Here is a 22127-nt window from a genome sequence, read left to right on the forward strand (position 1 = left end):
AGCGTTTTATAGTACGCTTATTAAAGCTAGCACAAAAACGACAACTAGTGACGTCATGGTCTGGGCCTAGGCAAGGTATGCAAGTAAGAATGAAAATCCTTATGAGGTATTTGCTTCCCACAATAAATACAATTAACTTTTTCTGACATCGGTCTGGGGCAAGAAAAGTTTCCCCAACGGGGTACTTAGCTTTACTGAAGACTTCGGTCTGAAATTCGAATTCGAAAATCTCAGGAGTCGGCCAACCGGCACTTGCGAACTGCTTCTGCTTCGGGCACCGCGTGGCAAGAAAGACTGAAGAAGATGGCGTCGGATGCATTATATATACCCCCTGGCGCACTGACGTCAGGGAAGAAGCGACAGCAACCGACGCCGGACCAAGACTTTGGAATTCCGGCCGACTGCGGGACCGCCTGATGACAGGATAACCCAAGTGTGATGACTGCAGCAGGGTAACACGATGAACATCTGAAGCCTTAGAGATGGTGTCCAAGACAAACCTGGCCATGTGGGTTTGGTAATTTAGGGCTCTAATGGCAATAGTAGAAGTATAGACCTTCTTGCTTATCCTATCCATGAACTTGCAGCCCTTGTCAGCAGGGAAAAGAGAGGAGAAAGGGAGCTGTCTGGAGGTCCTGTTAGCAGAGACTTGACTACAGGGGGGTTCTTGAACCGGTACTGAGTGTCCTGAAGAACTTTATAGAACCTGTCTGGGAGTTTGGAACCAAGGGGCTGAGAATCAGGGGCCTGTGAAGCAGCCAGAAAGGCATTGTGAAAGGCCAGAAGGAAGAGAGGGGTACAGCAGATGGGGAGGGCTGATCCATCTGTAGTAATTCAAAGCATCTTTTTTTTGTATCTGAAACATCTGAGGCCTGGCATTTAAAGTGTTCTTTCATGAGAGAGAGCATCCCCAAAAGAAAATTCTTCCCCTGAAGACTCAGGGCTGAAAGAGTCCTCTTCCTCAGGGGTGAGGAAGTCCTAGTGGGATTCAATTTGAGAGCAGTATGTCAGGAATTCTTCAGAGGTGTACTCCATCTTCTGATTCCTCAAGGCCTGCACTGTAGGAGGAGCAGGCAGTGGGATCTGTGACTGGAGGGCCTGGAAGGCTTTGAAATGATTGAGAGAACTTTCCACCCAGGTGCAGGTTGCTGTTCAGTATGTTTTAATTTCTGTTTCCACTTCAGAGTAGTAGAATGGTCTATTTACAAACAGACGTCTGGGAGGATGGCAGAGCAGGAGTAGGCCCCTCCATTGTCAGGAGCCATGGTTCCCCCTCACCTTCACGGGCCGATGGCTGGTCTACTTCAGCAGACGTACTCAACATTTCCACTGAACCAGCCTTCCATCGTGCTTCTAGATACAAGCTGAGAAACGAACATCTGATGTGACCCTAAGAGAGCATCTGCCTCGACACTCACTGGATTCCTGAGGTGCAGCATGAGTGTGGGTCCTAACTTTTTTAGCCTTCTTCCAAGGCAACTAGTCGAAGTACCTTCCCCACTCTCCATACCCAGCTCTAGTTGTCAGAGTCTCTAGTTCTCAAGATACAGTTTGAGTGCAGCCAAATGGCTGCGGTGAGTCTTTTTTTTACAAACTACTTACAAATTTCACAAGACATATGTTTGTGGGCCTCCTCTAAACAGAATACACACTTGTCATACATGTTCTTGATGAATTTGTCTCCCACAAGCACACTTCCCCTTTCTAGTGGACATGTATGTCTGAAAAGCTGAATAGGCAACAAGAAAAAAACAAAAGGTCACTTATCGGTAGCAGACGGCCAAGTCAAACGAACTGTTTCCCGAAGCTGGCGATCGGAGGTTCAAAGATCACTGCAGCAGAAAAGTTCTGAAGTGGGTATGTGCAGATGTCACATTTACAGCAGTCTGTTTATGGCTCTGACAAACGTTGCACGTACCCCAGCTCCTAAGACTTTAGTACACTGGCCGGATGTCTGGTCCTGCAGGCAAGCAAACTCCCTACTACTATGAATACTGCAAAGGGAGAACAGGACATCCTATGGTGCATCACCCCCCCACACACACACACGTAAATGTGGCCCAGTTCCGTAGTCTATGCAGTCCTTGAAGACCTGCACCTATCAAGTTGTGCTGCATCAAAACGTCACCAATACAATTTAACACAAGTTCTATATAAGAACTCATGGTTTCAATACGAAGAAAAAGCCATCACAAGCTGAAGTACATATCTGCCACAGGAAATCTCAGTTTTCATTTACATATTTACAAACCCATCTTCCCCAGACAGAAAATACATTTTCACTCAAATTCAGGGCTAATCTACTATTCTCAAACTTAAGCAATATATCTAATGCATTAGATACAAAGTACTTACCAATGCAGGGCTTGACATGGGGAAAACAGGCTTTGGTGAGATCACCCAAAAGTGCAAATGAACTCTGACGGACCTCAGGCATGGTATCCTAGAATAAAAGACCAAAGTACTAATTTATATTTGTTTACCAGGGTTGAGCAGTCATCTCGATACATTCACAGGAACAGTCTGGATGAATAGAACACACAAGAAACGGAAAAAACACTGATATGAGGATATGCAAAAAAGTTAAATGAAAGAAAATCTTACACTTGGGTAAAGTAAAAAAAACATCACTAATGCAGAAAAATGCTTCGATTAAAAATCTAAAAACAAGGCCTTTCATAACCGTTCTGGTCAAAAACAAACCTAGTGCCAACATATGCAAATTAACAGTATCGGATGATTTTCAGGGTGTCACTTGCAGACATTAGCAGTACTTTTGATCTCCAACTCAATTTGAGAGAATCAAAGATGTTTATAATTTCTACAAAAAGCTCTCCTGATGGGTTCTGGAGAGACTACTCCAATAAAAATCATAAATGCAAGCTTAAAAGAAGAATTTCACATTGTAAAGCCTGCCAGCCTAGCTAAACAGAACTTTGTAAATAATTGGGTGTCATTGTAAATATTAATGTAATCCACACGCTTGCTCTACAAATGTAGAGAACTATATGGTGGGATTAAACTATATGCTGTACTGAGCTTCAAAACTATAACCACAGTGCACTCAGCTGGAAGAAAGCAGATAAGTCAAGCATTGTATGACTGATCTCAAGCTTGGAGACAGGATGTCTGGGCCAAGGAAATTTTTCGATTGTCTTGATTTAAGAGATGACTACTAAGGTTTTACATGTATAAGGTTTTTTATTGCTGTGGCTTCCTGGTTAGGTGCAGCTTACTAAGAAATGTAAATTGAGTTTCTGTGAGCCTGGGAAACGGAATCAGAACTTAATTATGTAATCTGAAATGACTCAGCAGTACTGTTATCAATTTAAGACTTTCCGAGAGAGAGAGAGAGAGAGAGAGAGAGAACGAACTTTGGAATTTATCTAATCATCCACTCACCAGCACTTGCTTGCTCTGTATGCAAGCGGAATCTAAGATTTTAGTATTTCTCTTAGAGATAAACACTAAGATTAGTCTAGCTCTTTCCTATATTTATGTCAGACTATTCTACAATATTATTTTAAAGTTCCTGTGATTTCTGAACTCTAACATCACTGCGTTGAAGTAAAAAGTATTGTCTTGTGCTTTTATTTTAAATATTTTTAAACCTTTCAATTGTGGCTGTTTTGTGTAGAGATAATTTAAGCTCTAGCTACTTGCTGTATTTAGGGATCCAGTCCAAGCCACTCCAAAAGCTTTAGTCCTGGGTCACACTTACTATTTGGATAACAGTAATATTACACAGTGAAACTGGTCACCCTTTGGGAAGGGCCTTATTAGTAGCTGATAAGGGTAGTCTGTGGCAGTGATTGCTGCCTTATAAGCTGACAGGAGGGGGCATAGCTAGAGAACCTGTGCCAGCCTTCCCCAGGAATGTCAGTTTGTATGTAAACAATCTCAAAGTGTGTCAGCTACTTGGGCAGGGACACAAATCACTGATTGGACAGATTGGGTACTGGAGGTTTTGGCTTGATTACTCAGCTGAAATCTGTACCCTATAGCTGTGCCAGTGGGGAGTCTTATTGGGGATCTGGAGAGAAAGGGAGAAACCAGCCCCAGACTGACTGTGATCTCTGTGTACTCAAGGGAAATTGGACTTTACTGGTGTGTATTTGTTATCCTTTCCAATGTGCATGCCCCTCACTGGTACTAGTGGTGAGGATGGAGGTTCCTTGATTACTGGGCCAGTGGACTGGCATCACACATTTTGGAATGGATATGCCCCACAGTGGTGCACATGATGAAAACCATGGTTACATAAGCTCTGTGCAGTTTTGCCAGTTTGCCTGTACTGCTAGCAAGCATCCTCCAGTAAAAAGAGGAGAGAGAAAGACGAAGTGAAAACCTAAACTTGCCAACTTATAGGGGAAAAAAAATCAGTAGTGGCTGAAGCACCACTGAAAGTATAGTTGTGTAAAATCTTAACACAACTTTAGATGCCCTCCTCTTCTATATGCTGATGTATCTATAACATGAGGGAGTCTGCATCTAATGGCCAGACGGGGGAGTCAACAACACAACAGATAAATGCTACTGCGAAGATAAGTGTGACGATCCCCATCACTTGGTGTACATTAGCCAAAAATGGACACCGGGTATAAAGCAGATGTCAACACACACCTACCTCAGAACTAAATGCCACCGGGAACCAGCGACTATGGATTGGATACTCGGGAATAAGGCAAGCGTTGGGGTAAGGCAGGGTGGGAGACCATAAGGCAGCATACAAATAAGGACATCTAAAGTTATAGTAAGATTTTTTTCCACAACTATACTATGCCCTTCTATTCATATGCTGATGTATCCATAACATGAGGGAAAGTACAAAAGCTCATGTTACTAAGTATTGGGAGGGGGAACAAATTTTCCACAAAGCCATGAAGAATGGTCCTTGCAAAACTTGCTCTGTACCTGGAAATGTCCAACTTGTATTGTTTAGTGAAAGTGTTGACAGTTGACCATCTAGCTGCTTCTAAAATGGCAGCTGTACCCAAACCCTTAAAGGCCCCAGATGAGGACACAGCCCGGGGAAGGGGAGCCTTTTGCCATGGGCTGTGTAGAAAAAGGAAATAGTTTTAGAGATCCAAGAGGAAATGGTTTGCTTGGAAAACAGGGTGCCCCAGGGCTTTTGGGGGATGAGACAAAGAGCCTGATTTGCAAACTGATGTGGTTTTGGCCAAATAGTATTAGAGTTGTCTATGTACATCCAAGGAGTGAAGGATCCTTTTGCTGCATGACTGTGGTGAAGGGGAAGAACGTAGGAAGATTGATGGCCTGATATAGGGAAAGTTCATTAAAGTACAGTTGTGTACACTTACCATAAATGTAGATGCTAGAGTGCGTATTCACTGTTGCAGTCATCACATTTGGGTTATTTGCCTGCAGGTAGCCCTCAGCCGGCCTGAATACCAGAGTCTTCGGACTTCTGCGCCGGATGCAGTCGCTTCCTTCCATGACGTCAGGGGTATAAAACATGCAGCAGATGCAATTACATCAGTTTTACTTGCCCCCGATGTCAGGTGCCCGCACAATAGGAAGCAATTATATGGTATGGAACACCCCCAGTAAAAAGCAAACACACGATATAATACATGCCAAACAAGAAGGAAAGGTAAAAGTCTAGAGAAGTCAGGGGGCTGGAGGGAAGGTAAAGTACAGTTTTGTACCTACCATAAATGTAGATGTTCGAGGATTCCATTGCTGCAGTCCTTACTATTGGGTATAGTCCGCGTCCAGTCGGCCGATAATACCAGAGATAAGGCTCGGTGCATGTCATATGGCGACTGGCGACAGCAGGTCAGGGTACTATCCTCAGTCTTTTCTTGCCCCAGATGTCAGAAGACCCTAAAAAGACAAGGCCCAAAATACCTGCACCAAAAACATGTACAATATATACAAGAATATATATACAAAAATATAAGCATGTAAACTCACCTACACAACCACCCCTAAACACAGAGGGGAAGGAGGGAGGTAAATGGACTGCAGCAATGGAATCCTCGAACATCTACATTTATGGTAGGTACAAAACTGTACTATGTTCTTCTTTCCATTGCTGCAGTCCTTACTATTGGGTAGAATCCCAAAGCAGAGGTAAGGGAGGCTGGCAAATCATAAAGAAGTAGGAGCTGACAACATGCCTTGCAAAACAGCTGTGGCAAAACCAGCCCTAGACTTAGAGTAAATAGGAAGGTGATAATGCTTAGAGAAAGTATGCACTGAACTCCAAGTAGCTGCTTCCAAAATATCCTTAGTTGCCACCCCCCTTAGAAATGCTGTTGAAGTGGCAGTAGCCCTAGTGGAATAAGGCCTAATCCCAGCTGGAATTTCCTTGCCATGATGGGAATAACAAAATGCAATGCAAAAGCCAATCCACCTAGAAATAGTTTGCTTTGACACAGGCTTGCCCTGTGAACTCAAAGCAAAAGAAACAAACAACTGCTGAGACTGCCTAAAATCCTTAGTCCTGCTTAAATAATAACGCAATTGCCTGTGTACATCTAAAGTGTGCAAAATCTTTTCCCCATTATTTTGGGGGTCTGCATAAAAAGTAGGCAAATGAATAGTTTGGTTTAAAGCCACACTAGAAACCACCTTAGGCATAAAGGAAGGATTAGTAATGTATGATACCCTATCCTTATGGAAAATCAAAAAGGGCTCTACTGCCATAAGGGCCTGCAACTCAGACACCCTTCTTGCAGAAGTAATAGCCAACAGAAAAGCAGTCTTCCATGACAAGTATTTCAATTCAGCAGTAGCCGCAGGCTCAAAAGGTTGTAGAGTAAGTTTTTCCAACACAAAATTGAGATCCCAAGCAGGAGTAGGAGCTCTACGTGGGGGTCTTATATTCTTTGCCCCTCTAAGAAACTGCTTGAACAAAGGATGAAAACAATGGTGGGTCACAATCATAGTGAGCTGAAATTGCTGCAGCATGAATCTTAATGGAAGAGAAGGACAAACCTTTGTCCAATAACTCAGTAAGATATTGAAGAGCCACACTCAAATTAGGCTCAGAAATCTCCAAATTCTTTGCTGTACTCCAAAATAAAAATCTCTTCCATTTTCTCGTACACCTTCCTTGTACTAGGTCTTCTAGCTTCCATAATCACATTTAAAACTTGTTGAGGAAGTTGAGACCTGCTGTGTTTCAACAGAGAATATGCCAGGCTGTTAGGTGAAGAGAGTGAAGCTTGACATTGAGCAGATGACCGTCCTTCTGAGATAACAGATGAGGAATCAGAGGTAAAGGCCATGGAGGCTTCATTACCAGACTCCGTAGTAGTGGGTACCAGTGTTGCCGAGGCCAATCTGGAGCTATCAAAATCATCCTTGGCCTGTCTTGTCTGACCTTTAATAGTACCTTTGGAAGAAGAGGCAGAGGTGGAAAGGCATACACATGAAGGTTTTTCCAACTGAAAGACAGAGCATCCACTTTCCAAGCTGTGTGATGAAACCCCTTTGTGCAATACTTTGGCAGCTGGTGGTTTAGTGGAGAAGCGAACAGATCTATGTCTGGAGTTCCCCATGACACTGTCAATTTCTGAAATACATGAAGATCCAGTTTCCACTGTGGGGATCCATGATTTGTCTGCTTAACACATCTGCTAAGGAGTTCTGTGCTCCTGGCAGAAACCTTGCCTGAAGAGTTAGTTGCAAGCTTAGCAGTCTCCCATAAAATCATTGCTTGCCTGCATAGAGGATAAGAATGTGTTCCCCCTTGTTTGTTGATGTACCACATGACAGTTGTGTTGTCGGTTAGAATCAACACCTGCCCTGGAAGAAGTAACTCCTTGAAAGCCATTAATGCAAACTGGACTGCTAACATCTCCTTCATGTTGATATGTAGATGCTGTAGTCTGACAGGCCACTTGTCTTGTATCCACTTTCCATTTAGATGAGCTCCCCAAGCAATGTCCGAGGCATCTGTCGTTAAAATCTGACTCGGCCTCTGGGGGGGTCAGAGAGAAGTTTGTTTAGGTGACATTCCTGAGCCCACCACAAGAATTCTTTTGAAGGCAAGGTATTATTTGAATGACAGTGTCCAAATCCTGGCAGTGCTGTGTCCATACATTTTGAGATACCATTGCAGCTTCCTCATATGCAGTTTGGCATTGGGAAGCACCAGAATACAAGATGCCATGAACCCTAATGCTTGAAGGACTGTCCTTGCAGTCAGCACGGACTGATGAGATAGTTGATGGAAGTAAAGTGACAGACTCTTTTGTTTGTCCGGGGTTAAAAGGCCATCTGGGCTGCTGTATTCAGTCTCACACCCAGAAAGCACATGTCTTGAGAGGGTACTAGACTGGACTTTATTTCGCTCACAGAATACCCTAGGCATCTTAGCACTGCTATAACATATTCCAGATGCTGTAGAAGGTCTTCCTTTTCTTGAGCCAGAATCAGGCAGTCGTCCAAATAAGGATAGATTTGAATTCCTTGAAGCCTGAAGTAAGCTATCACTGGAGCCAGAACCTTTGTGAATACTCTGGGCAGTAGTAGATAAGAAGAGGCAATGCAGAGAACTGATAATGAGAATTTCCAGTTCGAAACCGCAGATACTTCCTGCAACTTAGCCTTATAGGCACATGAAGGTAAGCTTCCTTGAGATCTAAAGTTACCATCCAGTGATCTTTGCCCAGCAGAGGTAAAAGTTGTTGTAACGTCAACATCTTGAACTTGGGAATGTCCAGATAAGTGTTGAGGAGAGATAAATCCAAAATTGGTCTCCACGTGTTCCACTTCTTTGGTACTAGGAACAGGCGAGAATAAAATCCTAGGCCCCTTTCTGATACAGGGACTGGCTGAATGGCCCCATCTGGAGTAACTGAGAAACTTGCTGCCTCTTTTCTTTGTGGAGGAGGAACGCTGGCATGCCTTTGAAAGGGGCATTGTGTGGAAATAAAATCTGTAACCGTGGTGATTGATATCCAACACCCATCTGGCTTGAGTAATTAAATCCCAATTTTCTTTGAAAAGAGACAGTCTTCCTCCCAAAGGAGCTGCCAGGCGAGAATCCACTGGCAGCTGAAAAGGCAGGTCATTGGGTCTGTTTACGAAGGACTGACCCCTGCCCTCACCAGAAGTCTGAGCAGGTGGACTCCTGATCTAGGCCTAAAGAACTTTGAGCCCTGCCCCTACCACGTCTAGACCTACCCCTAGACTGGCAATCATAAGCAGGATATGTCCACCCCTTAGCAGGCCAATTTCTACTAAACTTGGAGGCTGCACCTGCAAAAATCTTTAACAGTTTGCATAGACTTAGCTTTGTCCTCCATTTTCTTTAAAACTGCTTCCACAGGCGATCCAAACAACACATCAGACTGTAAAGGAGCATCCAAAATCCTTGTCTTAACATGCTCAGCTAAATTCTGATCCTTCAACCAGGCATGCCTGCGAAGAACAGAACTAGTAGCAGCCACCCTCGAGGAGGCCTGTACAGCATCAAAACCACATTGCAAAGAATGCTTACCCACTTGTTCAGACACATGAACCAAATCCAGCAACTCTTTACACTCAATACCTTCCGCCAAAGCATCCACCTTAGACTTCAATTGTGAAAGGAGATAATTTTGATATTTTAGCATGTGAAACTGACAATTCAACTCACGCTCATGGCTAGAGTGGAAGAAGTATACACTTTCTTTCCCCACCTATCCAAAGCCCTTGCCTCTTTATCAGTGGGAACAGGATTTTTAACCACAGAAGCTTTAACACCTTTAGGCCCCTGAGAAACAGTTTCTGGGTCTAGGACTCTTAAACAAATACTTATGAGCTTGGGCACCCTATAATACCTATCAGGCTTAACAGGAGCAGGAGGCAAAGAGTCAGGGTTCAGGAAGCCTCTGCAAAACATCTTCCACCACATTCAACACAGGAGGAATAGCTAAGGCCTATGCTGGGGCAAAACAAGAATTCCCTAAGCCTTTTCCTGGAATCAGAGTAATCCTGGCCTTCCCATTTAAAATGCTCCCTCATGGAATGCAGAGTCTCTGAAAATGAGAAATCCTCAGGAGGAGAAGCTGTAGGAGTGGAATCATCCACATCAGAATCAGAATAAGTAGGATACTCCTGCAAGTCTTCCAGAAGACTCTGAAGCCTCTGAACACTGTTCAAAACTATCAAACTCCGGTTCCACCCTAGGCCTCTTATCAGGCGGGGGCATAGAACCTCTAATCATAGTAATCAAATCTTCTGCCATTTTAAGCATATGTTTCTTAGGTACAGAACCCGAAATGCTAGGAGAAGCCCCCACTGAAGCTGAACTAGGCCTACCTCTCAAAGAAGTTTTGGCAACAGAAGGAGAGGCTCTAACTACCTTGGGAAGAGAGGGAAGAACAGTTACCTGAGAAGCCCCCTCAGCTTGGCCTACCTCCTGAGAAGGCACATCCTGTAATAGTAAAGTTTCACTGACTTGTCCTTGCGCTTCTTGGCGGCCGAAGCGGGCGAGCATCCATCGGCATTTTATAATTGCAACGCTTCCCAAACACTAACCTGGCACAGTCTAACCTCCTCTTAATAGTTGTTAAACCTAGCACAAGAGCGGCAACCAACAACGCCGCGGCTCAGGCCCTAAGCAAGGTATACACAAGGTATGGTAATCCCTATGAGGTATCTGTTTCCCACAAGAAATACAGTTATTCACTTTTTCTGACATCCAAATACTGAGGCAAGAAAAACAAAATGTTCCCAACGGGTACTTAGCCAACTCTGTTTCGGTCTGAAACTCCGTTTGAAATATCTCAGAACGCCAACCTGCACTCGCAAAACTGCTTCTGCGGACCATGCGGCAAAAGACTGAGGATATGACGCCCGGTCATGCGATTTAGTACCTGACCGTACTGGCGCCAGTCTAAGGCATGCATGACACCTGAGCCTTATACTGTCTGGACGTACTGGGACTGCGACTATACTATAGTAAGGACTGCAGCAATGGAAAACGAAGAACATCCAGGATTACAACAGTGAATACACTAACATCTATATTTATGACAAGTGTACACAACTGTACTATGTTCTTCATGTTTCACTGTTGCAGTCAACACATTTGGGTTGATTCCCAAAGCTAAGGAAGGGTGGAGGTAGTTAAAGAAAATTAGGGCCATCAATCAGACCCTGTAAAATTGCTGAGGCAAATCCAGCTCTGGATTTAGAAAAGATAGGCAGGTGGTAATGCTTGGTGAAAGTATGTACAGAGCTGCAGGTAGCAGCTTCCAGGATGTCCCTGGTAGGGACTCCTCTGAGAAAAGCCGTAGAGGTAGATGCAGCCCTGGTGGAATGTGGTCTTCTACCCTGTGGGGTAGGTTTTCCATGGATGCAATGGGCTATACATTTGGAAATTGGATGCTTTGAAATGGCCTTCCCCCTCTGCCCCTGCAGCAAAACTAACTAGCAGCGGGTCAGAATTTCTGAGAGGCTTAGTCCTGTCCAAATAGAATCTAAGTTGTCTGTGCACATCTAGATAATGCAGTATCCTTTCCCCTTTATTTTGAGGATTACGGAGTAGGCAAATGAATGGACTCGGTTTAGAGCCATACTAGACACCACCCTGGGAATACAGGATGGAGGATTAGGGAGTAGGCAAATGAATGACTTGGTTTAGAGCCACACCCTGGGAATAAAGGATGGATTAGTCCTGAGGGAAGCCCTGTCTACATGGAAGATAATGAAGGGTTCCACTGCCATGAGGGCATGCAGTTCAGATACTCTTCTTGCTGAACAGATAGCTAGAAGTAAAGCTGTGTTCCAAGAAAGGTATTTCAACTCTGCTGTAGCAGCTGGTTCAAAGGGGGGAAGAGTGAGTTTTTCCAATACAAAGTTAGGGTCCCAGGGCTTGAGTGGGAGCTCTCCTGGGGGGGAGATCTTAAATTTTTGGCCCCTCTAAGGAATTGTTTTAGCAGGGGGATGACAAGAGAGGGGTGGGCCTAGTAGTATAATGTGCTGAAATGGCAGAGGCATGAATCTTAATTGGAGAAAGATAGGCCCTTATGGAGCACTTCTGTTAAATAAGCTAGAATATGAGGTAAGCTGGGCACCGTTGTGCCCACCCCCGAGCCTAGCTCCAGGAACAGTATCTTTTCCACTTTTCTGAATGGGATTTTCTAGTATTAGGCCTCCTTGCCTCAAGAATGACATCCAGCACCTGCTTACTGAGGGCTGCCAGAGGTGAGCTCAGGAAATTAGCCAGGCTGCAAGGTTCAGGGTTTGAAGCAGACAGTGCAGAATCTGGCCCGCCTGAGGCAGGTGTCATGGTTGTAGCACTGTCAGACTGTGAAAAAGGGGGTACCAGTGCTGGCATGGACAGTCTGGTGCAATCAGAATTGTCCATGGCTTGTCCTGTTTGATCTTCAGTAGTAGATGAGAGGCAGAGGGGGAAGGCATAAACTGAGAGGCTTTCCCAGGTAAAGGACAGGGCATCCACTTTCCAAGCTCTACTGTGGGGAGTTCTGGTGCAGAATTTGTTCAATTGGTAGTTCTGAGGGGAGGCAAACGGGTCTACCTCTGGTGTCGTCCATGTGTTCCTAAAGAGCTTGAATAGTTTGGGTTCCAGTTTCCATTCATGTGGGTCCATGAGATTTCTGCTCAAGTCATCTGCCAATGAATTTAGTTTGCCTGGCAGGAACTGATCTTGTAGGTTAACTTGGTAGCTCAAGGCTGTGTTCCACAGAGCCAGGGCTAGTCTGTAGAGTGGGTAGGAATGGGCTCCCCCCCCCCCTGCTTGTTGATGTACCACATGACTGTGGTGTCTGTCTTTACCAATAGCTGCCCTGGAAGAATAAGGTCTTTGAAGGCTGTCAGAGCATTCTGTACATCTAACATTTCTTTTTGATTGATATGCAGGTGCATCTGTCTTGGGTTCCCTTTGCCCTGAATGCACTGTCCTGCCATATGAGCCCCCCATGCATAGTCTGATGCATCTGTTAGAGTTTAGGCGGCAGGGGGTGGAGTGAAAGGGAGTCCCTTGTTGTGGTAGCAGGCCTCTTGCCCACCAAAGGAATTCTGCCCTTAGACAAGGAATGATGGGAATCATGGTTTCCAGGTCCTGAGAATGTTGACACCATACACTTTTTAGATACCACTGAAGTTTCCTCATATGCAGTCTTGCATATGGAATTAACACAATGTAAGAGGCCATGAACCAGAGGGCTTGCAGTAATTTCCTTGCAGATAGCTGGGTTTTTGTGGCCAATAGCTTGAAGTAGGTTATCAAACTTGTTTCTCTGGAGTAAGGAATGCCATCTGGGAAGTTGTCTTCAAGCTTGCTCCCAGAAATACAATCTGTTGGCAGGGTACAAGTTGTGATTTCTTCACGATGATGGTGTATCCCAGTGAGGTTAGAAGTCGCTTTACAAATGCCAGGTGTTGTAATAGCAAGTCCTGACTCTGCCTGAATCAGGCAATCGGTCCAAGTATGGGTAAATCTGAATATTTCTCTGCCTGCAAAATGCAATGGCTGGAGCTAGGCACTTTGTGAATACCATGGGCACAGTAGATAAGCCAAAGGGAAATGCAGAGAACTGACAGTGCATGGAGCCTGCCCTGAAACAGGTATTTCTGCATGCAGCCTGCCCTGAAACAGGTATTTTCTGCAGGATCCCCTTATTGGGTTGTGCAGGTAAGCTTCTAAGTCTAGGGCTGCCATCCAGGCATCCTTGGCTAGCATAGGAAGAAGCTGTTGAATTAGCATTTTGAATTTTGGAACCACCAGAAAGGTGTTGAGAATAGACAGGTCCAGGATAGGAAGCCAGGAGTTTTCTTTTCTGGGAACCAGGAAAAGTCTTGAATAAAAATCTTGTCCCCTTTATTCTGCTGAGATAGGTTGTAAAGCCCCAATACTGAGGAGAGAGAGCACTTGTTTTTGGGCCTCCATCCACTGATTTGGGGGGAGGTCTGGCCATCCACTTGGGGTTGGGAGTGAGTGGAATCTGTATCCTAGGGAAACTGTTTAAAACCCATTTGTCTTGGGTAATGAGTTTCCAGTTTTTTGCATGCAGGGAGAGCTTTCCTCCTAAGGGAGAAAGTAGTTAAGCAAGGCTTGGAAGAGTTAAGGTCAAGTCATTGTGCCATTTTTCCATAGGGGGATGGCTTACTACTCCCTGCTTTGGGAGTGGGAGCCCCCCACTGCTTAGATCTGTGCACAGCCTGAGGCTAAAGTCTTGGTGGTCTGCTGCTTCTGGGTTTGGACTGAAGGCCTGGAAGGGACTGGAAAGGACCAGTTCTTTGAAGGACAATGCCTATTGAATCTAGGTGGCTGTACCTGTAAGACATCCTTAATAGCTTGCATAGATTTAAGCTTTTTCCTCCATCCTTTTGAGGACTTCTGCTTTGTAGCCAAAAAGGTGGTTTTGGTTTAAGAGTGCATCCAGTAATTTAGCTTTAATATGATCTGGCAAGTTTTGTTCCTTAAGTCAAGCATGCCTTCTAAGTACAGACCCAGTGACAGCAGCCCTGCAAGATGCTTCTAAAGCATGAAAACCACATTGCAAAGTATGTTTACCAACTTGGTCAGCAGAATGCATTAACTCTTGTAAATCTTTGTGTTCAGCACAGTCAGGAATCAACATTTTCTGTTTTAGTCCCATAATATGCTACTTTTTAATATATGAAACTGGCAATTTTAAGCCCTAATGGCCAACAAAGTAGAAGTGTATACCTTCTTACCCCATCTGTCTAAAGCTCTAGAGTCCCTATCAGAAGAGATAGGATTTTTGGCAGTAGTAGACTTCATGCCTTTTGGTCCTTGGGAAATGGTCTCTGGATCCACAGTAGGATTTCTGAAGAGGAATTTCTGAGTCAGGTACTCTGTAGTACCGGTCAGGTTTCCTGGGAGCTGGAGGTAGTGTCAGGGACCAGGCTAGATTCCAAGACATCATCTATAATGTCCAGTACAGGAGGGATAGCTAAAGGCCTGTGTTGAGGCAGAAGTAAGAATTCCCTAAGCCTCTTTTTGGAGACAGAGTAATCCTGGCTTTCCGAGGGGAAATGCTCCCTAAGAGTATGGAAAGTTTCACCAAAAGAGAAATCCTCTAGAGGGTAAGCAGAGGGAATGGAGTCCTCTGCATCTGAATCCTCGTAGGTGGATAAGGGCATGTGCTAGTAATCAGAGGGGTCAGAATCATCAGACCTATGGTGTGTAGAATCAGAAGGAAAATCAATTATTTGTCTTTTAGAGGGGGAAGGCTGGCTTCCCCTAATTAAAGTAATAAGGTCTTCAGCCATTCTAAGCATTTGTTTCTGAGGCATGGGAGATTGAGAATGCGCTTTGGTCATCTGTTTCCTAGGCGTAGTGCGAACACGGGGCCTGAGAAATTCGGTAGTTTTATTTAAAGACAAAGTAGTCCGTTTAATATGAACATCAGAAGGTCTGAATATACCCTCAGAAGCCGGTGCCTGCACAGTGGCTCTGGACCCATCCAAGGTAGAGGCATCCGCAGGTTCCATAGTCGAAGCATCTCACAGCATACCGGACTCTGAATGGGGCGCAGTAGAGGCCTGCGAATCTGTAGAAGCGGGTATCAGAGGCTGCAAAAGCGTCCCACTGAGTACCGGTGGACTGGCGACTAGCGTATCGTAAGAGTCATCGGCAGTTTTGGACCCATGCGGTCTGTCTTTATTCTTACGTTTTTTCAGAAGATTCGTAGTTGGATGACAAAGTCATTTAGAAATATGAAGAACGAAAGCGAAAGAATTTAGTGACAAAGACAGCCAGACGACGAATAATTCAAGCGCTGAAACAAGGTACAAAACAGACAGCAAGGAATGTCGTGGTCTGGGCTAAACAGCTGATGCAGTAAGAATGAAAAATCTGAGGTATTTGCTTTCCACAGGCAAGACAATTGTCAGCTTTTTCTGACATCGGTAGGAGCAAGAAAAAAGGATCCCCAACGGGGTTCTTCGCTTTAGAAGACTTCAGGATTATTCAATTCGTAAACAAAAACTCAGGTAGCGGCCGACCGGCACTTGCGAACTGCTTCTGCTTCAGGCTCCTGCACGGTTAAAAAAAAGTTAATGTAATGGCGTCAGCTGCATATTTTATCCCAGACTACCTGACGTCATGGAAGAGGCAACAGCATCCGACGCAAAAATCCCAAGACTATGGTATTCTGGCCGACTGAGGGCTACCTGCAGGCAGATAACCCAAGTGTGATGACTGCAACAGTGAAACACTAAGAATATTTGCCCCAGAAGATGGTGCCTGCAGAGCGGCTCTAAACCCATCCAAGGTAGACACATGCGCAGGTTCCATAGTCTAAGTCTCGCGGCATACCGCATTCCAAATGGGTCTCTGTGGAGGCCTGCCAATGCGTTGGAAGTGGGCATCAGGTGTTGCGAAAGCACCTCAACTGGCGACTAGCTTAACGGAAGCATTATCAGCAGTTTTGGACCTGTACGGTCTGTCTTTATCCTTACTTTTTTTTCAGAATATCAGTAGTCGGATGGCTTACCGAAGCCATTTCAGAATATGGAGATAGAGAGAAAGAATTTAGAGAGAGCCCGATGACTAATGGTTTGGGCGTTGAACAAGGCACAAAACCAACAGCGAGGTACATCGTGGTCTGGGCCTAAACAGGTGACGCAGTAAGAATGAAAATCTCAGGTGTGGTATTTGCTTTCCACAGCAAGACAATTGTTAGCTTTTTCTGACACGGGTTAGAGAAAGTAAAAAGGATCCCGAACGGGGTACTTAGCTTTAGAAGACTTCAGGATTATTCAATTTGTAAATGAAAACTCAGGTAGCGTCCGACCAGCACTTGCCAACTGCTTCTGCTTTGGGATCCTCAGCAAGAAAGACTGATGTAATAGCATTGGCTGCCTGTTTTATACTCCTGATAACCTTACGTCAGTCCTGGAGCGACAGCAACCGACTCAGAAATACTAAGTCTCTGGTATTCGGGCAAACTGAGGGCTAAGCTGCAGGCAGATAACCCAAGTGTGATTACTGCAACAGTGAAAAGTACAGTTTTGTACCTACCATAAATGTAGATGTTCGAAGATCCACATTGCTGCAGTCCTTACATATGGGTAGTCCGCTGTCCTCGGTCGGCCCGAATACCAAAGTATTAGGCTGACGTCGGTCAAGGCGCTTAAAACTGACATCAGGACGTCAGGGTACAAATGCGCATGACCGACGTCATATCCTCAGTCTTTTCTTGCCCCAGATGTCAGAAGGCCCTAAAAAGAAAGGCTAAAGCCAAAAAACAGCAAAAAACAACCAGCCACCCCTGCACTAATCATATTTACAATATTTACAATATTCACAACCCAAACCACACAACCACCTCTAACTACAGAGGGGAAGGAGGGAGGTATTGGACTGCAGCAATGTGGATCTTGAACATCTACATTTATGGTAGGTACAAAACTGTACTATGTTCTTCATCTCACATTGCTGCAGTCCTTACATATGGGTAGAATCCCAAAGCAGAGGTAAGGGAGGATGGCAAAACTATAAAGCATTAGGAGCTGTCAAAATGCCCTGTAAAATTGTAGTGGCAAAACCAGCCCTAGATTTAGAGTAAAGTGGAAGGTGGTAATGCTTAGAGAAAGTATGCACTGAACTCCAAGTAGCTGCCTCCAAAATATCTTTAGTAGCCACCCCTTAAAAGCTGTAGAAGTGGCAGTAGCCCTAGTGGAATGAGGCCTAATCCCAGCTGGAATCTCCTTACCATGATGGGAATAACAGAAAGCAATACAAAAACCAATCCACTTAGAAATAGTCTGTTTTGAAACAGGTTTGCCCTGAGAACCCAAAGCAAATGAAACAAACAACTGCTGAGACTGCCTGAACCCTTTAGTTCTGCTCAAATAATATCGCAACTGTCTGTGTATTATCCAAAGTGTGCAAAATCTTTTCCCCTTTATTTTGGGGGTTTGCATAAAAAGTAGGCAAATGAATAGTTTGGTTTAAAGCCACACTAGAAACCACTTTAGGCATAAAGGAAGGGTTAGTACGCAAAGATACCCTGTCCTTGTGGAAAATTAGGAATGGCTCAACCGCCATAAGGGCCTGTAATTCAGAAACCCTTCTCGCAGAGGTAATGGCCAACAAAAAAGCAGTCTTCCATGATAAATATTTCAACTCGGCAGTCGCTGCAGGCTCAAAAGGTTGTAGAGTGAGTTTCTCCAACACAAAATTGAGATCCCAAGCAGGAGTAGGAGCTCTACGTGGGGTCTTATATTCTTTGCCCCTCTAAGGAATTGCTTAAACAAAGGATGAGAAAATAATGGTGGGTCACAGTCATAGTGAGCAGAAATTGCTGCAGCATGAACCTTAATAGAGGAGAAGGACAAACCTTTGTCCAATAACTCAGTAAGGTATTGAAGAGCAACACTTAAATTAGGTTTAGAAACATCAAAGTCCTTTGCTGTACTCCAAATTAAAAATCTCCTCCATTTATCAGCGTAAACTTTCCTTGTACTAGGCCTCCTGGCCTCCAAAATAACATTCAAAACTTGTTGCGGAAGTTGAGACCCTCCAGGGTTTAAAACAGAATATGCCAGGCTGTTAGATGTAGAGAGTGAAGTTTGACATTGAGTAAATGACTGTTCTCCTGAGACAGCAGGTGTGGAATCGAAGGCAAAGGCCATGGAGGCTCCCGTACCAGACTTCTCAGTAATGGGTACCAGTGCTGTCGAGGCCAATCCGGAGCTATTAAAATCATGGTTGGCTTGTCCTGTCTGACCTTCAGGAGTACCTTTGGGAGGAGAGGCAGTGGTGGAAAGGCATACACGTGAAGATTGCTCCAATTGAATGAGAGAGCATCCACTTTGCAAGCTGTGGGATGAAACCTTTTTGTGCAAAACTTTGGCAGCTGGTAATTTAGAGGAGAAGCGAACAGATCTATGTCTGGAGTTCCCCATAACACTGTCAATTTTTGAAATACATGAGGATCCAATTTCCACTCGTGGGGATCCATAATTTGTCTGCTCAACACATCTGCTAAGGAGTTCTGTGCTCCTGGCAGAAACCTTGCCTGAAGAGACAGCTGTAAACTGAGAGCAGTCTCCCACAAAATCATTGCTTGTCTGCATAGAGGATAAGAATGTGTCCCCCCTTGCTTGTTGATGTACCACATGACAGTTGTGTTGTCTGTTAGAATCAACACCTGCCCTGGAAGAAGCAAATCCTTGAAAGCTATCAATGCAAATTGGACTGCTAACATCTCCTTCAAGTTGATATGCAAATGTTGAAGTCTGGCAGGCCACGTGTCTTGTATCCACTTTCCAATCAAATGAGCTCCCCAAGCTTTGTCTGAGGCATCTGTCGTTAGAATCTGACTCGCCTCTGGTCGGGTCACAGAGAGTCCCTTGTTTAGGTGACATTCCTGAGCCCACCACAAAAATTCCTTTTGGATGCAAGGTATTATCTGAATGACAGTGTCCATATCTTGGCAGTGCTGCGTCCATACATTTTTGAGATACCACTGTAGCTTCCTCATATGCAGTTTGGCATTGGGAAGTACCAGAATACAAGATGCCATGAACCCCAAGGCTTGAAGGACTGTCCTTGCAGTCAGCCTGGACTGACGAGACAATTGGTGGAAGTAAAGAGAAAGATTCTTTTGTTTGTCCGGGGTCAAAAAGGCCAACTGGGATGCTGTATTCAGTCTCACACCCAGAAAGCACATGTCCTGAGAGGGTACTAGACTGGACTTTATTTCGTTCACAGAATACCCTAGGCATCTTAACACTGCCATCACATACTGTAAATGATGAAGAAGTTCGTCCTTTCCTTGAGCCAGAATCAGGCAGTCGTCCAAATAAGGATAGATTTGTATTCCTCTTAGCCTGAAGAAAGCTACCACTGGAGCCAGAACCTTTGTGAACACTCTGGGCAGTAGATAAGCCAAAGGGCAATGCAGAGAACTGATAATGAAAAGTCCCAGCCCGAACGCAGATACTTCCTGCAACAGGGCCTGATAGGAATATGAAGGTAAGCCTCCTTGAGATCCAGAGTCACCATCCAGTGATCTTTGCCCAGCAGAGGTAAAAGCTGTTGTAGCGTCAACATTTTGAACTTGGGAATGTCCAGATATGTGTTGAGGATAGATAAATCCAAAATTGGTCTCCACGTGTTCCCTTTCTTTGGTACTAGAAACAGGCGAGAATAAAATCCTAGGCCCACTTCTGGCAGAGGGACCGGTTGTATAGCTCCTATTTGTAGTAGTAGAGAAATCTGTTTGTGAGCCTCTAGTCTTTGTTGAGGAGGAACGTCTGGCATGCCTTTGAAAGGAGGTAAGGTATGGAAATAAAACTTGTAACCTTGGTGTATGATATCCAATACTCATTTGTCTTGGGTAATTAAAATCCAATTTTCCTTGAAGAGTGCCAACCTTCCTCCCAAAGGTGCTGCCAGGCAAGAAGGATCTGGCAGCTTGATAAGTAGGTCATTGGGCCTGTTTACGAAAGGACTGGCCCCTGCCCTCACTCGAAGACTGTGCAGGTGAACTCCATGTTCTAGGTCTGAAGGAACTCTGAGCTCTGCCCCTACCACGTCTAGATCTACCCCTAGACTGAGAATCAGAGGAAGGATACGTCCACCCCTTAGCAGGCCAATTTCTACTAAACCTTGGAGGCTGAACTTGCAAAAAATCTTTAACAGTCTGCATAGACTTAGCCTTGTCTTCCAATTTCTTCAGGACTGATTCCACAGGTGGACCAAACAACACTTCAGACTGCAAAGGAGCATCCAAAATCCTTGTCTTAACATGGTCAGATAAATTCTGATCCTTAAGCCAGGCGTGCCTGCGAAGAACTGAACCAGTGGCAGCCACCCTAGAAGAGGCCTGCACAGCATCAAACCCACACTGTAAAGAATGCTTACCCACCTGTTCAGAGACATGCACCAAATCTTGTAATTCTTTACAGTCAATGCCTTCTGCCAGAGCATCCACCTTAGATTTCAATTGCGAAAGGAGAAAATTTTGATATTTCAACATATGAAACTGGCAATTCAAAGCCCTCATAGCTAAGGTAGAAGATGTATAGACCTTCTTTCCCCATCTATCCAAAGCTCTGGCCTCTTTATCTAAAGGAACCGGATTCTTTACAACAGAGGCCTTGACCCCCTTAGGTCCTTGACTAACAGTTTCTGGGTCCGCCCTAGGACTCTTATAGAGATATTTATGAGCCTCAGGCACCCTGTAATACCTATCCGGTTTAACAGGCGCAGGAGGCAGAGAATCAGGATTAAGTGAAGCCTCTGAAAATACATCTTGCACAACATCCAGAACAGGGGTATAGCTAAGGGCCTATGTTGAGGTAAAACAAAAATTCCCTAAGCCTTTTCCGTGAATCAGAGAAGTCCTGACCTTCCCACTTAAAATGCCCCTCATAGAATGAAGTGTCTCTGAAAAGAAAAATCCTCTGGAGGAGAAGCAGAAGGAGTGGAATCTTCTTCATCAGAATCAGAATAAGGAGAGTACTCCTGCAAGTCTTCAGCCGAAGACTCTGAAACATCCAAGCCTGCTCAAAACTTTCCAACTCTGGCTCCACCCTAGGCCTCTTCTCAGGAGGGGCAAAGAACCTCTAATCAGAGTAATCAAATCTTCTGCCATTTTAAGCATGTGCTTCTTAGGCACAGACCCTGCTGAACTAGGACTGACACCAACAGAAGCTAAACCTGGCCTGCCTCTGGAAGAAGCCTTGGAAACAGAAGGAGAGGGTCTAACCACCCTGGGAAGGGAGGGAGTACAGAAACCTGAGAAGCCCCTTCAGCCTGACCTGCCTCTTGAGAGGCCACATCCTGCAAAACCAAAGTCTCCCCCTGAGACTCCAGAGAAGCCTCCATCGGAACCACCGGTTCCACTGAAACCTCTAAAGAACCGGCGTCCGGAACAGGCGACTCATCTTGCCTGGGTTTAACCCTTTGTCTTTGCGCTTCTTGGAAGCGGGCGCCGGAGTATCCGGCGGCATACTATAATTGCACCGCTTTCCAAGACCAGCCTAGCACAATCTAACCTTCGCTGATAGTGCGTTTATTAAACCTAGCACAAAGGCGACACCCGACTACGTCGCGCTCAGGCCGCAAACAAGGAATGCACAAAGAATGATAATCCCTATGCGGTATCTGTTTCCCACAAGAAATACAATTATTCACTTTTTCTGACATCCAGTAATACACT

At 44.8% G+C, this 22127-nt stretch overlaps 1 protein-coding gene across 1 annotated transcript in view; it reads right to left on the bottom strand.

Annotated features, from left to right (window-relative positions):
- The window catches only part of TNPO2 (transportin 2), a gene marked incomplete in the record, with an annotated part of 2382582 nt that overhangs the window by 926716 nt on the left and 1433739 nt on the right, over nt 1–22127 (bottom strand). Inside the window, 1 exon segment of the mRNA XM_044084755.1 lies at nt 2356–2443. Coding sequence (XP_043940690.1) covers nt 2356–2443 — 88 coding nt within the window.

The sequence above is a fragment of the Protopterus annectens genome, chromosome 9.part0 (assembly GCF_019279795.1).
Source record: "Protopterus annectens isolate FY-2018-M chromosome 9.part0, PAN1.0, whole genome shotgun sequence".
NCBI lineage: Eukaryota > Metazoa > Chordata > Ceratodontiformes > Protopteridae > Protopterus > Protopterus annectens.